The sequence below is a fragment of the Cervus elaphus genome, chromosome 30, assembly GCF_910594005.1.
Source record: "Cervus elaphus chromosome 30, mCerEla1.1, whole genome shotgun sequence".
Lineage (NCBI taxonomy): Eukaryota > Metazoa > Chordata > Mammalia > Artiodactyla > Cervidae > Cervus > Cervus elaphus.
This window is the reverse complement of record NC_057844.1, coordinates 22,207,003-22,224,072: the sequence shown is the minus strand read 5'-3', so window position 1 is coordinate 22,224,072 and position 17,070 is coordinate 22,207,003. Positions and strand designations below refer to the sequence as shown.

At 42.9% G+C, this 17,070-nt stretch overlaps 1 protein-coding gene across 2 annotated transcripts in view; it reads right to left on the bottom strand.

Annotated features, from left to right (window-relative positions):
• VPS36 (vacuolar protein sorting 36 homolog) overlaps positions 1-11,439 on the bottom strand; it is a 29,607-nt gene extending 18,168 nt beyond the window's left edge. The window contains exons 1-3 of one of the 2 annotated variants that reach the window (XM_043892033.1): positions 11,192-11,439; positions 3,929-3,997; positions 2,822-2,892 (exon numbers count right to left, since the gene is read on the bottom strand). In XM_043892033.1, coding sequence (XP_043747968.1) covers positions 2,822-2,892; positions 3,929-3,997; positions 11,192-11,287 — 236 coding nt within the window. In that variant the 5' untranslated portion in view covers positions 11,288-11,439. Of the gene's footprint in view, positions 1-2,821; positions 2,893-3,928; positions 3,998-10,651; positions 11,148-11,191 lie in introns of those variants that run through there. The other variant, XM_043892034.1, reaches the window with a different exon arrangement.
• Between the last annotated feature and the right edge of the window lie 5,631 nt (positions 11,440-17,070).

Sequence of the window (17,070 nt, the reverse complement as noted above, 5' to 3'; positions counted from 1 at the left end):
AAAACTAACATTCCACAGTGTCATTTTTGGAAAATGCCACTCAATCAATGGCATGATTTAGAGAGATATCCTGCAGCAAAAACAATTCTCAAAACGCTGCTGCCCCAGGATCACAAACTGCCATGATCTTTATGACAACTGCTATCTTCTATGCCATGAAAAACACCACTGTATTTGTTCAGTTCTATGTCTTTCCCCCCCCCCAACCAGCCCAATAAACAATCTCCTATCAACATGAGCAAAACTGAAAAACTCAAAGTATCTTGCATAACTAGCTTAGACCTTTTTCTCTGTGATCACATTATATTGGGTTGGCCACAACGTGCGTTCAAGTTTTCCCATAACATCTTCTAGAAAAACCAGAACAAACTTTTGGGCCAACACAAGGGATACACCGATTACGCAGTATTACTTTGTTTAGACCCATAGAGCTGCCTAAATATCATCCTAAAATTGAACCACCACGTGTGGGACCTCCTTGATGTCACAAATGCTTTGGTTAGTGAACTGGGGCTAGGCGTGGACGGACTCTCCACTGTTCCTTCTTGGGGAACATCTTTAAGTGAAGAGAGCAAATAAAACCGTGTAAGCAGAACCCCAAGACTGTTTGAAATGAACTGTCAGGGAAACAACCTATGACAATTAGGATCAGTTCAGTGAGCACACGCACCATACAACCGTTAAAACTAAAAAACCTGGAGCCCTATCAGGACTTTTCAAAGGAAACTCAATGAAAAGCTAAAAGATGATACAAAATGAAGTGTAAACAAAGTCAGCATAAAAAGATTCATGGAAATTCCCTGCCAGTCCAGTGGTTAGGACTCTGTGCTCTCACTGCTGAGGGACTGGGTTCTTTGACTGAAGGATCTAACTACATGAAATCTAAAGATAAGCCCAGGTAGGGAAAAAACTCCTTACCAGCAATATTTGTTTGCAAGTGGTCCTCAATTGCATGCACCCAAGTATATATAAGCCAAAATGTCTTATATACTTGAATAAACAGAAACGTTTTAACCTGTGGCTTTAAACCAGGGTGACTACATCTCCTGGTTTGCCTGGGGACAGTCCTGTTTTTTATACTTGCCTGGTTTAATGATAAGTAGGGTCCCCTATTATTCTAATAAATCTCCCAGTTTGGACAATAACTCTTGTGACGCTCTATTCAACACTGATGCCTGAAAAAGTTGAAGCTGAAAAACTTACGGTCAACTAGAATTAGGAGTCAGTCAGGCATTTTTCTCAGATGGGTCATTTCTGGTCTGAAATACCGAGTGAGAGATGCTATTGTTGTTCAGTCATTAAGTCATGGAGACTCTCTGTGCCTCCCTGGTCTGCACCAAGTCAGGCTCCTCTGTACTCCACCATCTCCCAGAGTTTGCTCAAACTCATGTCCATTGAGTTGGTGATGCTATCCTACCATCTCATCCTCTGTCGTCCCCTTCTCCTCCTGCCTTCAACCTTTTGCAGCACCAGGGTCTTTTCCAAGGAGTCAGCTCTTCGCATCAGGTGACCATGAGAGATACACAGACGCTTAAAAGCAAATGTCCGGGGAGTTCCCTGGTGGTCCAGTGGTTGGGACTTTGCACTTTCACTGCCAGGGGACTGGGTTCAATCCCTGGTCGAGGAACTAAGATCCTGCAAGCCGTGTGTCAGGACAAAAAAAAAATCCAACTGTCTATGAAAATATATTCAGTGACAGCGGACCCACACTTATTTATTATGACCTGAGGATACCACAATAACCTTAGTACTTGATTCATGCTTTAAGAATGACTTCCATTTACCAATGAGTTTAAAGCAGGATAACATCTTTTTGTAAACATAGATATTTTCCCCCAGTTTTGAGATATAACTGACATACAACACTAGAAGTTCAAGGTGTAGAGCATTAACGATTTGACTTACACACATCATGAAACCATTACCAGTGTAAATTCAGTGAACATCCAATACAAAATTAAAGAAATAGAAAAAAGAATTTTTTTCCCTTGTGAGGAGAACTCAGGATTTACTTTCTCGACAACTCTCATATATAGTGTACAGCAGTGGTAATTACATTTATCATGTCGTACATCACATCCCTATTGCTTATTTATCTTATTACTGGAAGTCTGTGGTTTTTGACCACTTTCATCAAATTTTCCCTTCCCTCCCTGCCCCACCTCTGGCAACCACAAATCTGATCTCTTTTTCCATGAATTTAGTTGTTTTTGAAGTGTAACTGACCTCCAAGACTATGTTACTTTCTGTTACACAACAGACAGGTTTGATGTTTCTATACATTTCAAAACCATCCCATGATAAGTCTAGTTATTATATGAAAGTGAAAGTTGCTCAGTTGTATCCAACTCTTTGCCAACCCATAGACTGTAGCCCGCCAGGCTCTGTCCATGGAATTCTCCAGGCAAGAATACTGAAGTGGTTACCATGCCCTTTTCCAGAGATCTTCCTGATCCAGGGATCAAACCCAGGTCTCCCACACTGCAAGCAAACTCTTTACCATTTGAGCTACTCAGGAGTCTGCCTATTATATGACACCGTACAAAGATATGACCTAATTTTTTACTACATTCCCCACACTGTCCCTTTCATACCCATGACTCAATTATTTTGTAACTGGAAGTTTATGCCTCTTAACCTTCCTCACCTATTTCTCTATTCCCCCAGGACAAGACTTTCTCAAGTTAAACACAATCAACAGATTTGTTCACACACAGGCTGTCACGGCCATGACTGACTGGGCAATGACACAACCAAGTTAATGAGGATGGCTTGATGAGAAATGCTTTTGTGCATAAAGACAGTCATATACAGACCTTACCTTTTTCCAATTCCAGCTGCCTGTTCTTCAATGAACACAATTTGGGAAAGAGGAATGGCCATGCAGCATTCCTGGGAGGGAATCAAGAGAAAACAGGATCCATAAGATTCCTCAGAAATCCTTGTTTTATAACTTTATGGGGTGTGTGGCAGGTTGAGAAACTTACGATCAACTAGAAATAGGAATAAAGTTCTATAATGACTTTTCATTTCTTTATGAATAATTGGCATTGAATAGGTCTAAATGATAGCCATATTAGCTTCCTTCCATGATAATAAAAAAAACTATACTAAGAATAATTTATAAATACATGGCTTGAGGACAGCTATCCCTCCAAAAAATGCTTATTTCTTTAAAAAGAATTAGGCAAATTACCAGATCTGAGGCATGCATTATCAACAAGGGCAGTATCACCACCAAGGGGGAAAAAACTGGTTCTTGCAGGGCAAAAAGAGCCAGAATTTGCAGTGGTTAGTGACCTTCCCAAAAGCCTCAGTACGGTACACAGTTTACCTGTAGAACTAAAATTTCATGGGGTTGGGGCCATGTTGTGTTGCTTCTTTTACAAGACAGAAACTTACACACAGATACACACACACACACACTTTCAAGTTAAAGCTCTTTGAAATAAAGATGTCAGGTCTATACATATAACTGAGTCCTCTCCTCCTAGAGGTGCAAAAACGGTGCGGGAGGGGGTCTCTCCTCTTGCTGAGGGACCCAGAGGCAGTTCCCCTCACCATCTAGGTGGAAGCATGCACTTAGCAGCAGGCGTCCTCCTCCTGTTTCTCAACAACAATCAGGGAGACTGAGTTGCTTTAAGGACTGCTGACACTCGAATGTGGGGGAGGATCTGATTTGGGCTTAAAACCCAGGAGTCACCACGACTCTCTATAAAGTAATTACCATCTGTTTCAGGGTTGAATGAGAGGCTAAACCTTAACTCCTCTACCTGCGCCCCATGGAGAGAGACCATGGGACACACTCTTCTGACATCTGAAAGCAAAAATTTATCGCATCTACTTATAGTTTGGCCAGAAAGAAAAAATGAAAGAAAAGAAATTAGTGACTTAAAACCTAGAACTGATGCAAATAATTCAAACTTACATGATTCTTTTGATCTCTCCAAATTAGACGGTGCGTACTAAGAAGGAGGGTCCCGGGATCAAATTTTATCTAGAAAAACAAGATCATCACAAAACATTAATAACACATCACACAACACACACACACACACACACAAATTCTTTATGGCAAAAATCATCAAGAGCAAAGATGGAAGACTGGAAGAAACGGTGGTAACTCACATCAGAGACAAACATGTATGTCTCCTTAATATATAAATACTCTTACAAATCAGTAAGAAAATATTCTATAACCCATTAAGACAAATGGGTAAAGACTATGAACAGAAAGTTCACAGAAAAGGAACTACAAATGACTCTTAAACACATTAACTGATGGTTCACCTCACTGATGATAAGAAAAAGGCAAATTGAGATGGACACACTTTCCACCCATGAGACTGGCAGAGGTTCAAAAGTTCGGTAACAGTGAGCTGCTGAAACGCTGGGAAAATAAGCATTTGCACATATCGCTGGTGGGCAGTACATTATCATCTGTCAAAAATATAAATACACCAATCCTTTGATCCAATCAATACCCTTCTAGAAATCTATCCCACCGATGAATTTACACATGTGTACAAGGTTACTCATTGTTCTTTAAAAGCAAAAGATAGGAAACAATTTAAATGTCCATCGACAGAGAAATGCACATCCACACAAGGAATGACAATTTTGCCATTAAAAAGAATGAGGAGACTCTTTATGTATTTATTGTATTTGATAAACTCTAAGATGCCATTAATTATAAGCTACATCTGGCTTCCAGAGTTCTTAAAATGTGTGTGGCGGGGGAGAAGGGGGTTTAGGGGAACGTACATTTAGAATTAACGAAATATGGTAAATTCTCTACATAGATTAAGTGAAAAAAGCAAAGTTTCAGAACTTTGTATGCATAGTATAAGTTGATACTTTAAAAGGGAAAAGACTGTATTTTACACAAACACCTGTGTATGACATATATGCATGACTCTAGAATGAAGCACTGGGGACTTCTAGGGGAACTGGGGGACAAAGTCTCCCTCCTAGAATGGGAGGCAGACTTGTAACTTTTTATTTTTTATTATGGGATCGTGTCATTTACACAAAATATAAATGTTAAAATTTTTTTAAAACTATAATACAATCACAAAAAAGCCAGCTAGGTCTTTAGGACCAAACTTTTAATCCTCATAATTTGCTACTATGTACTGGAAATATTTTGCAAAGTCAGACATGACTGAGTGACTAACGTACAGGGTGGGTTCTTGATATGCACTGTAAATTATACAAATAAGCAAATTTTGGAGTTGGAACCCAAAAAGACTGAAAAGCCAAACCTCTTCATTTCTGTTGAAAGCAAGAGAAACATTGAAAGCTTCTATTCACTCTAATTGCTAGAGAGTAGACTTGGCCATAGGTAGGACATGCTCATATCCTTTTGAGGAGCAGTTATTTCAAAAGATATAAGCTCGATCCTATTTATAAAATAGAAACTCAAAGGAAAGGATTTTAGTAAGGGTCCAGATTATTACAAATAATAAATATTTTGAGTTTAAAGTACTGTGGTTAAAAATGTATATCAAGTAAATAACCAATTAGAACATTATTATATATCATTCTTAAGTAAAAATATTCATAAATGTACTTATATAGGCACTTGACAATGTATTACAAGATACTCCTGATATTAATAAAGAAGAAAGCAACACACATAGCATGGTTACCCACACACGTGCACAATCACACAGACAGAATGTGTCAAAAGTAATTGTTTATGGGTAAAGGAACACTGATTATCTCAGGCTACTTCTTTCAGCTTACCCATCTTTAACAACTTTATTATTCATCTAATAAGAAAAGACAAAGGAATTTGTTACAGGCATATATGACTTCATGCAACTCTGAAATGTATATAAGTTATTTTTTATTAAATCAAACATAAGCAGAAACACTCTTTTTGCCAGAAGTCTTTTTCTAACACATGGAATTCTCCAGGCAAGAATACTGGAGTGAGTTGCCATTGCCTTCTCCAGGGGATCTTTCCAACCCAGGATCAAACCTGGGTCTTCTGCATTGCAGGCAGATTCTTGACCATCTGAGCCACCAGGGGCTTCTTCTAATACACAACCAATACTTTTTAACATGAGTTTTAAAAAATGGGGTTTTTAAGAGTAAATGGTAAGCACATTTTAAAGAGTAATGGGGTTTTTAAGAGTAATGATTTTCTAAGAGTTACACTGACTATATTACTAATATCTTAACATTAGTGATTTTAAATAATATGGTTAACAAGCATGCATGAGAAGAAACCTGCTGCACTGCCTGGCTGAAGACACTCTGAGAGAGATTACTCCACCAAGCACTTCAGCACCTCAGAGAAGTAACATCTGAAGTAACACATACACATTCCTGGCACTTATTTTGGTCTGGCTATGAATGTTTTGGTTAATGTGGCATACACAAAACCAAATGATTGAGTTCAAGCTATTTTTAAAAATCTCTTTTTTGCCAATGAGTAAGACTACCCTTTCCCAGAAGCAGGTATTTTGTCAACTTGAGAGTACCTGATGCCACATTACATAGCATAACTAAATAGTCCTGATTAAGAAACTGCACCTTATCTGTCTGAAATCCAAGCATAAGGCTGTGAGTTTAAAGCTGAAGCCAGAGGACGTTTCATTACTATGGGGTGAACAATGTGCACACGTAATGCGTAAAGCGTTGCTGCTATTAGTGAGGACATTGTGTAATAATCGTTGGCTTCAGGGATTGCAAGGGATTATGAGCTCAAGCCCACAGACAAGTTCAGGCTGGTTTGTGCTTACCACTCAGAGCTAGAATAATTTCAACTACTTAAAAGTTAGTAGTTAAAATAACTTGGGCATTTGCTGAATAAGCTCTTACTGTTTTGATTTAACATTTCTCTGTCATAAAAGTAATATGCTGTTGAAAAAAATTTTTTAAGTCTGAAAACAAAAATGAAATCATTCATAATTAGACTAGCCAGGATGTGTGGATATAAACTTAAAATGAGGCCATGATATTTATAATTTTATAACTTGCTTTTTTCACTTAGCAGCCTATTGTTAGTCATTCCTCAAGCTGGTTAGGGCATGTCATATTTAATTAACCAAGCCCCATAGTGGACATGCAGATTGCCTCCAATTTTTCCCTATACTGCAGAATAAGAAATTATATATATATGCTGTGTGCTCTGTAAGTTGCTTTAGTCATGTCTGACTCTTTGTGACCCCGTGGACTGTAGCTTGTCAGGCTCCTCTGTCCATGGGATTCTCCAGGCAAGAATATTGGAATGGATTGCCATGCTCTCCTCCAGGGGAACTTCCCAACCCAGGGATCAAACCCTCCTCTCTTATATCTCCTGCATTGGCAGGTGGGTTCTTAACCACTAGTGCTACCTGGGAAGCCTATATCTATCTATCTATATATCTATCTATATAGAGAGATATGTCTATATCTATCTATACATATAATATTGCTGACATGCACATGTGCATTCATTATAGTTTTTATAGTTTTATGCATCTCTATTTCCCAAGGGTAAATTCCTAAAATTTAGGAAGATCAAACCAGTCAATCCTGCAGGAAACCAGTTCTGAATATTCATTGGAAGGACTGATGCTGAAGCTGAAACTCCAATACTTTGGCCACCTGATGCGAAGAACTGACTCACTGGAAAAGACCCTGATGCTGAGAAAGACTGAAGGCAGGAGGAGAAGGGGACAACAGAGGATGAGATGGTTGGATGGCATCACCGACTCCATGGACATGAGTTTGAGCAAATTTTGGGAGTTGGTGATGGACAGAGAAGACTGGCATGCTGCAGTCCATGGGGTCGCAAAGAGTCGGACACAACTGAGCGACTGAACTGAACTGAAATTCCTAAAAAGTGAAATAGCCAGCTTAAGAAAATACATTTTCTAAATCTTCTAGTATAAGCTGGCAACTTGCCACGTTACACACCACTAACCTTCTTACATTACTTTTTAAATTAGCTGAGGCTAACAGACGCTTCTGTGAATTGAAACAAATGACCTGTCTACAATGCTTACGAAAACAATACATTATCTGGTCATAAGGGGCCCATGAAAACTGTGCCTGTGTAAACAAGCAAAAGGCACCTGGGCAGTGGAAAGAGCAATGGTCTGGCTCCACCATTACCAACTGTGTGACCTTGGACAGGCTGCAGTTTTCTCAACCACCCACTAAGGATCTCGGCGTCCTCATTTTCAGAGGATACGCTATTTCATAAACATGTTGCATGTGGAAGATACACATTACGTGACAGAAAGGGGCTGGCACTGGTGACTGCTGTTTTTGAAGCGCTCCAGCACCCTGAACAAAGCACAGGCTCTGGGAATCTGATCAGCAGAGATTTAACCCCTGGCTCTGTGGTAAATCAGGTTCAATCCCTGGGTCGGGAAGATCCCCTGGAGAAGGAAATGGCAACCCACTCCAGTATTCTTGCCTGGAGAATCCCATGGACAGAGGAGCCTGGCCGCTTATAGTCCATAAGGTCCCAAAGAGTCGGACAGAACTGAGCACACACGCTTCTGGTAATCTACTTCGGTGGATCTGAGAGTTCTCTTCTCATTCAGTAAAATAGTCACCTCATATGCCCATTGAGAGGATTAAACTATGAAAAGCTTCTGGCACATAGTAGGTACTATGTTTATTCAAGGTTTGCTTGTTTTAATGTGTTTCACACTCACAAAGAGCCAGGAGACACATGGTTGAATAGAGAGCATCCACTGGTCTTAGCCCTGCACCCGCTGGCTGGGGGAATGGGTTGAGGGCAAAGCTGAGAAGGCCGGGAGGTCTGCACGGCAGCGCTGAGATCAGGGGCCCAGTGAGGGATTCTGAAAGGGCCCCTGCTCCCATATGCAAGCTGATGTGCAGCTTCCTGGAATCCTCAGACCACAGGCCATCTGGACACCTTCCAGCAGAGTGAGGAAGCCAGGACACAAGACTGCCCCTGGGACTCAGTCTGGCCTCAGGTGATACTCGAAAAGGCTCAGCAAGCGACTGAGTAGATCTGGCCTGGGGACCACAGTGCCTTAGAGCTCTGCTTCGACTCCAAGACACGTATACCCCTCCCGCAGCACCCCCAGCTTGCAGAACAGTCAAGAATTCTTGACTAACAACAAGGACCTATTATATAGCACAGAGAACTATATATCTCATAATAACCTCATTGGAAAAGACCCTGATGCTGGGAAAGATTGAGGGCAGGAGGAGAAGGAGGCGACAGAGGATGAGATGGGTGGATGGCATCATCAACTCAATGGATATGAATTTGAGCAAACTCTGGGAGATGGTGAAGGACAGGGAGGCCTCGAATGCTGCAGTCCATGGGGTCACAAAGAATCTGACATGACTGAGGAAGTGAACAACAAATAACCTGTAATGGAAAAGAATCTGAAGAATATATATATAAAACAATTGAATCACTTTGCCGCACACCTGAAACTGACACAGTATTATAAATTAACTAAACTTCAGTAACAAGAATAGGTTATTTAAAAAAAAAACAAAAAAGAACTGACTTAAATCAAAAGGCTAAACTAAATTTTTCCCATAACTTTTTTCTTAATCCTCGGATACCTATATCTACTTGTCCCGAAAACAAGCAGAAATATAAATAAATAAAGGAAAAACTAAAATTTGCTGATTCAGCAATGGTTTTTTTTTTCATATTCAACTACTAATAGTTTTGATTTTTTATTGTTTTAAAGATATTATAGTTATATTGTGTGTTAGCCAAGATGTCTCTAATTTGCATATTGGAATAGGTAGAACAACATTGTGGTGATCCGCAAAAGGAAGACTGCCATCAGGGGGTTGACTTTGGAGCTATGTTTGAAGACCAGTTGTGTGGGGAAGTTCCAATCCCCTAAGGTAGGAGAGGTTGATTAAGCTTTCCAGTCACCACAGCTCCAAATGTGGAACCTCGGTTTACAAAAACAAAAACATTTAGCTAATCATGTCAACCAAACGACGCAAACCCAATTTGAGATCAAGTTCATTCAAGTACTGAAGCAGTAAAAAGAGTTGTTGTTTTAGTCCATACCCAGTGTCTGCCTCTGCGACCCCAGGGACTGTAGCCCGCCAGGCTCCTCTGTCCATGGGATCCTCCAGGCAAGAATACTGGAGTGGATTGCCATTCCCTTCTCCAGGGGAATCTTCCTGACCCAGGGATCGAACCCGTGTCTCCTGCATTGGCAGGTGGATTCTTAACCAGCTGAGCCAAGGAGGAAGCCAGTAAACAGTTTCTAAGTCCAAACAAACAAACAAAAGATCTCGACCCAATAATGGAAACATGCAAAAACGCCCTCCAGGAGGGAGGTTGCCGGGGTCCCCAGGCCTGTCAGCGGTGCCTCGGGTGGCTGTGTAAGCCCCGCCCTGGAAGGAAGGACGCCTCAGGCTACTCTCAAGTACAGACCGGAAAAGCTCTGGGTCAGGCAACGAGTTCCAAAGTACAAGAGGAAGTTTCTCTCTAAGGAAACTGCAAGGAAAGAGAAGGTAGCAGGTGAAAACTTCTGGAAACTAAAAATGCTGATGAGCAAATTTTTTCCCCTTAATTCCATCTCATACATTTCATTCAGAACAGGATGATCGTTCGTAGTATGACGGTAGTCTCCAGTGAATGTTAACGCGTCCGTGAAACACAGGTAATATTTCTCCTTGCCATCTGCAAACACACCTCTTATGGTTTACGCTTGGATTACCAGGCACGGCCTGTTCCATCACTCGACACAACAATCAAACCTCCTTTCCAACGTCTCTCCCGGACCACGAGCAATCAACACACACAGAGCCTCTGGCCGAGGCGTCCCAGGAGAGGCGGGCTTTTCTCTTCGGAAATCCTTTCGGTTCGCCCCGCTCCCGCTACGGCCGGGACCGCCCTGTCCCCCGGGCTCCCCCAGGTCCCGGCGCCCGAAGCCACGCCCGGTTCGGGAGCGCAGGACCCGGCGGCCTCGGGACAAAGGCGGAACCGGCCTGGCCGCCGCGATCGGGGGCGAGGACTCGGGGTTCCCTGCCCGCTTCCGCCGTGCCGCCCGGAGCGGGGGTTTCTCCCCGGGCTGGGAGAGGGGCGCCGCCCGCGCGCTCCCCCCGGGAGCCGTTCCCGAGTCGGGCCGGAGCCCGGCGCCGGGCGGGCGTGGACGGCGGGGGCGGCGCCGATCGGCGAGGCCAGCCGGGGAGCTGAGGTCGCGGAGCGAGGCCCGGCCGGCCGCCGCCCTACCTTCTCCTCGCCGTCGTAGATGCGCACCCCCCGCTGCTGGATCACCAGCGTCTCGTTGATCTCCAGGAGGCCGCTGGTCCACACGAAGCGGTCCATGGCCGCCGCCTGGCCGGCCTCCGCCGCTCGCCCGCGCTGGCGCTCCGGGACGGCGAGCGGAGCCGCCGGGCAGCCTGCGGCGCCCCCTGGCGGCGGGCGGGGCGGAGGCCGGCGGGAGGCAGCTGTCTGGCCCCGGAGTCCTGCGGAGCGCGCGCGGCCCCAGGGGCACTCGGGGACGTGGAGACGTGCTTGGTGCGCCCCCTGGCGGTCCATTGGCCACAGTCCCGGTGGGATCGTCCACCCCATCCTTTGTCCTTTTTGAGTCGCTCAGTCGTGTCGGACTCTGCGACCCCATGGACTGCAGCACGCCAGGCTTCCCTGTCCTTCACCATCTCCCGGAGCTTGCTCAAACTCGTCTCCATCGAGTCGGTGATGCCATCCAACCATCTCGTCCTTTGTCGTCCCCTTCTCCTGCCTTCAATCTCTCCCAGCATCAGGGTCTTTCCTAATGAGTCGGCTCTTCGCAGCCGGCGGCCGAAGTATTGGAGCTTCAGCTTCAGTCCTTCCAATGAATATTCAGGATTGATTTCCTTTAGGATTGACTGGTTTGATATGCTTGCAGTCCAAGGGACTCTCAAGAGTCTTTGTCCTCAGCCACGAACCCAGAGATTACAAGAGACTTTTAGGGAGCCCAGAACGCAGCTTGGACTTCCTGATTGTACACTATTCCTGCATATTTGTGCCGTTTTCTTGTCACTTCCCAGCATGCTGCCGTGTTCATTAAAGCCTGTCATTGACAACTTTTTTCCCAGATGAATATTTATGACCTGATTTGTTTTCACACAGCTTCAATCAATATGTAAGTACTATTATGTAAAAAAAGAAAAAAGAAAAAAAGTACTATTTTGTGCCCCACTTTTTTTCTCAATTAAAATCCTTTTCATTTAAACATTTCCAGTATTAACACAGACTTCACAGATTTACTCTAGATAGTATTTCAGGACTATACAGATCTATTATAATTTACCTGTGGATGGGTCTCTGCAAACTAGTCCCTGACTGCCACTCCCACCTGCTGGGCCTTGGCTGCCATCCCTTTCATTTCTTTCTCTATCTTGCATTATAAATGAAGCACCTGTATTTGTACTTCTACAACTGATATGTATTTTCCCCTTTAGGATTATTTTCTTAGAGTGTCTTCCCAAAGTAGGATGACTGCTTTTAAGAGTTTGAACCCATGTTTCGCAAACCTGCTACATATTGGGAACTTCTTGAGGCAGGACGTAGTACCACCAGCAAATTGTTCTTCATCTAAGCCAAGTTACCCTGGCTACATTAGATATTATCGTTTTTGTTATTTTTTTGCCACTTGACCATTTATTATTATTTTAATTAATTTACTTTAATTGGAGGATAATTACAGTGTTGTGTTGGTTTTGGCCATATATCAACATGAATCAGCCACAGGTATAGATGTGTCCCCCACATCCTGAACCCCTCTCCCACCTCCCTCCCCTCTATTCTTGTTTCTTCTTTTCACTTGCCGATGAGACAATTTCTCAATACCTTTTAATCAAAAGATGATCTTTGTCCTGAAGAGTGGCTAACAGTGTGGACAACTCCTGCTCAGGAGCTGCAGAATATTCATTTACACCAAAGCATATAGGTCAGGGGAGGAAGGGGTGTGGAGAAAGAGATGGAGAAGGAGCTGCTTGCTGGTGAGATAGGGAGACAACCAGGGGGGTGTGGGGTTCTGGAAGCCAAGAGAAGAGGGGGTACTGCGAGGAGGAAAGCTAGGCTGTGACAATTCTGCTGATGAGGCAGGTGCTGGGGGACTGATCCCGGCTTTTCTCACGTGGACATATTGGTGGCCTTGGCAGGAGTGGTCCAATGGGATGGTGGAAGAAAAAAATCTTCATGATCTGATTTTAAAAGAGAAAAAGAGGAGGGGACTTATAGACAGGGAGCATAGATGATCGATCCTTTTGAGGAATTTTGCTGCCAAGAAAAGCAAAGAAATGGGTTGGTTTCTTTGCTCAAAAACAGAAGGGGAAGTGAGATTGCGTGAGAGTTGGGCTGGTTTTTGTTGTTATTGTTTTGGCCTTGCTTTGCACCATGTGGGATCTTAGGTCCCTGACGGGGGATCGAACTTCTGCCCCTGCAGTGCCGCACAGAGTCCTAACCACTGGATTGTCAGGGAATTCTCAGAGTCCAGATCATTTCTTGATGCCCTTCCCAGTGATAAATTATATGATTTGAGTTTCTGGAAGATACAGTTTGGCTCATTACAACAAAATGCTTTATCCTATTTGGAAATTTCAACATGGGAAAGGACTGCCTCTGAAATCATCGATTTCTTTTCCAGGCTGTGCGTGAGCATCAGCTACTGGAGACCCTAAGAGTGACACAAACTCGGATTGAACATCTGCAAGTCTCATAAAAGATGATTTTCAGAACCCTGTGCAAATGAATGTGAAAACTTGTGCTGGGAGACCATGAACGTTCAAATTAACCCCAGAAAAGGATTTTTAAAGCCTAAAATTGGGAAAGTTATCAAAGAGTTAGCAAAAAAAGAAAACCAGAAAACACTTCAGGTCCAAACAGATTCACAGGTGAATTCTTTAAAACCTGGACAGAAAAAAATAATTCTTTTAGCAGTTAAAAGTTTTCCAGAGCATAAAAAAAGAAAGTTTCCAAATTCTGTTTGTGAAGCCAGAAAAACACTAATCCCAAAACTCAACAAAAATACCACAAGAATCTATACAAAAAAACAGTCACATCAGTATGAATGCAAAAATTTATATTAAAATATTATTAATAGCAAAAATAAACAGAATAGTAAAAGAATGACAGTGCAATTCAAGTGCAGTTTATCCAAGGAGTACAAATACAATTCAATATTAGGAAAACTATTATTAAAATTTAACCCATTGAATATGTGTATATATATGGCTGAGGCTTCCCACGTGGCACTAGTGGTAAAGAACCCGCCTCCCAATGCAGGAAACACAAGAGACTCAGGTTCGATCCCTGGGTCGGGAAGATCCGCGGGAGTAGGAAGTGGCAACCCACTCCAGTATTCTTGCCTGGAGAATCCCATGGACAGAGGAACCTGGTGGGCTACAGTCCCTGGGGCCCCAAAGGATCAGAGCACACACAGCACATGTATATGGCTGAGTCCCTTCACCCTTCACCTGAAACTATCGAATTTGTTAACTGTCTATACTTCAACATAAAATAAAAAGTTTTTTAAAAAGTTAACAAAAAATTTAACCCACTGATAGACCACAGAAGAAAATTAAATGATCATCAAAGAAATTGTAAAAGACATTTGATGCAATTCAACACTAAGACTCTTGTCCAAAAATGCAGTTGAGCACAAGTTCCTTCCTTCCTTCCTCTCTTTTGGGTTCTTTTATTTATTTAGGTATAATTTATATACAATAAAACTTACCAGTTTTTAAATATGCAATTTGATGAGTTTTAACTACCAATACATATGTGTGTGTGTGTGTGTGTGTGTGTGTGTAGCCATTATGCAGAGAATATTACCATCACACCAGAAAGTTTCCTTGGATCCCTTTGTATTCAAATCCCCCCACACATACTTCCTGGCCTCTAAGAATCACTGATCTGCTTTTTTATCACTATTGTCTTGCCTTTTCTAGAATTTCATATAAATGAAATTATAAGGTGTGTAGTCCTTTGTATCTGACTTCTTAAACATAATGTCCTGTTTTTGAGATGCATCCATTGTCAGATAGAAAATACATATTGGTCTCTGCCCCAGGTACCTGGCATAGAACTGAAACCCTAGTAAATTCCAGAGTGATGACAGCAATAGGAGTATATCTTGTTCTAATCAGAGGACTCCGGGTGGGCTCCTGGATGGCTCTTGAATGAGGGCTGATCACCAGAAAGACCAAGCCATGAATGGAAGCTTGAAAATTTCAGCCCTTCTACTTAGTTTCAAAACATTTCCATCACTTCAAAGTAAAGCCCCTAACACATTGTCTGTCCTAATTTCCCTCTGACTCCAGTTCTTGGCAGCCCCCAATCTGGGTTATGTCTCTTTGCGACCCCTTGGACTGTAGCCTGCCAGGCTCCTCTATCCATGAAATTCTCCAGGCAAGAACACTGGAGCGGGTAGCCATTCCCTTCTTCAGGGGATCTGCCCAACCCAAGGATCAAACCCCGGTCTCCTGCATTGCAGGCAGATTCTTTACCGTCTGAGCCACCAGGGAAGCCCTATGTCTCTATGGATTTATCTGTTCTGGATATTTTATGTAAACGGAATCATACCATGTATGTGACCTTTTGTGGCTAGCTTCTTTCATTTAGCATAATGCTTTGGAGGGTCGAGTCACTCTTTAACTGTTCTATTTTGTTAAACTGTTTTCTGCCACTTAATGGGAATCCCTGGTGACCCAACATGTCCAGTGAAACTTTAGTAAATAATCAACAATATTCACAGTAATATCTAAACAGCAGTGAGGTCTTAGGGCTGGTGATGGTGCTGTTTGACTGTTGGTTCTCCCAAAGATGGCCTTAAGTGTAGGCAAAGTTACACTAAAAATGGGATATTTCATCAAGAAAAAAACAAAACAAAACCACAAAATATCCCAAACTAACCTCCCAAACTAATTTAGAAAGATTCTAGCATAAAATGCCTGAAGGAAAAAAAGCAGAGAAAGATGGGAAAAACTGACCACAGTTGACAGCCATCTGTGGAGGCCCTCTAACATGGGCAGGGAAGATTGGAATTACATCTTCCTGTCTCTTTCTTCACCTTTAAAATCTGGCTGAAACATTCCAGCCAAACCTAGGTTCAGTGATCAAGCAAGGCAGAGAAAAGGTATGATCACTGTACTCAAAACCAGAAAGGCACAGCCCAGAACTCTCTCTCTCCACCCACTCCTCATCATTCAGAAAACCATCTAAGTCTAAATTATTTCATTTTGTCTCATCCATTAGGTGTTTGTGAGTGTTTTATGAAGTTAATATTTTTGGATGAGGACTGAAAGATTATGGCAGCACACTTAAACGTACAAATACACAAAATGCCTATGAGAAACGCTGGTTTTGCCTTCACAGGATTATAAAACAAGGGTTTATCCTCATTTTAAACTTTTCTCTTTCTCTCCTCTTTTTCTGATAATTGTGTAGTACATCTGATAATTGTGTAGTACAGAGGAAAAAGTGAAAGAAAAGTGTTAGTCGTTCAGTGGTGTCCAATTCTTTGCGACCCCTTGGGCTGTGGCCGGCCAGGCTCCTCTGTCCATGGCATTTTTAGGCAAGAGTACTGGAGTGAGTTGCCATTTCCTTCTCCAGGGAATCTTCTCAGGGATGGAACCTGCGTCTCTTGCATTGCAGGAAGAGTAGACCCTCATTTCAGTTCCTCTTTGCAATCTGTGCCAACGTGGACATGTAACTACTGAGCCTGATAACTTCCCACTTCAGGGTGGTGATGCGGCAATGAATATTTGTGAAAGGGAAATACACACGCTCTGGGTACAGCAGTGGACACTTACAACCCTCAGTAAACACACCAGACAACACTTTTCTCCTCTGCCTTCCTCAATGCAGTGTGAGCGTCTAAAGAAGAGCTCTATCTGCTACTGAGCAGAGACGTAGCAGGCCGACTCCTCTCACATGGCCAAGTCCAAGCCCAAGCCCAACCCCATGCACGCTGTTTAGGTTTGAAAACCCACGGACTCAGTCCAGAGCGGTCCTAACCGAAGTCGAGAGCCGCAAGCCCCGCCTCTGCAACCGTAGCTCAGGCCACGCCCCTCCGCGCCCATTGGCTCGTTCAATTCACGCCGAGCACCAATGGGCGGCCGCGC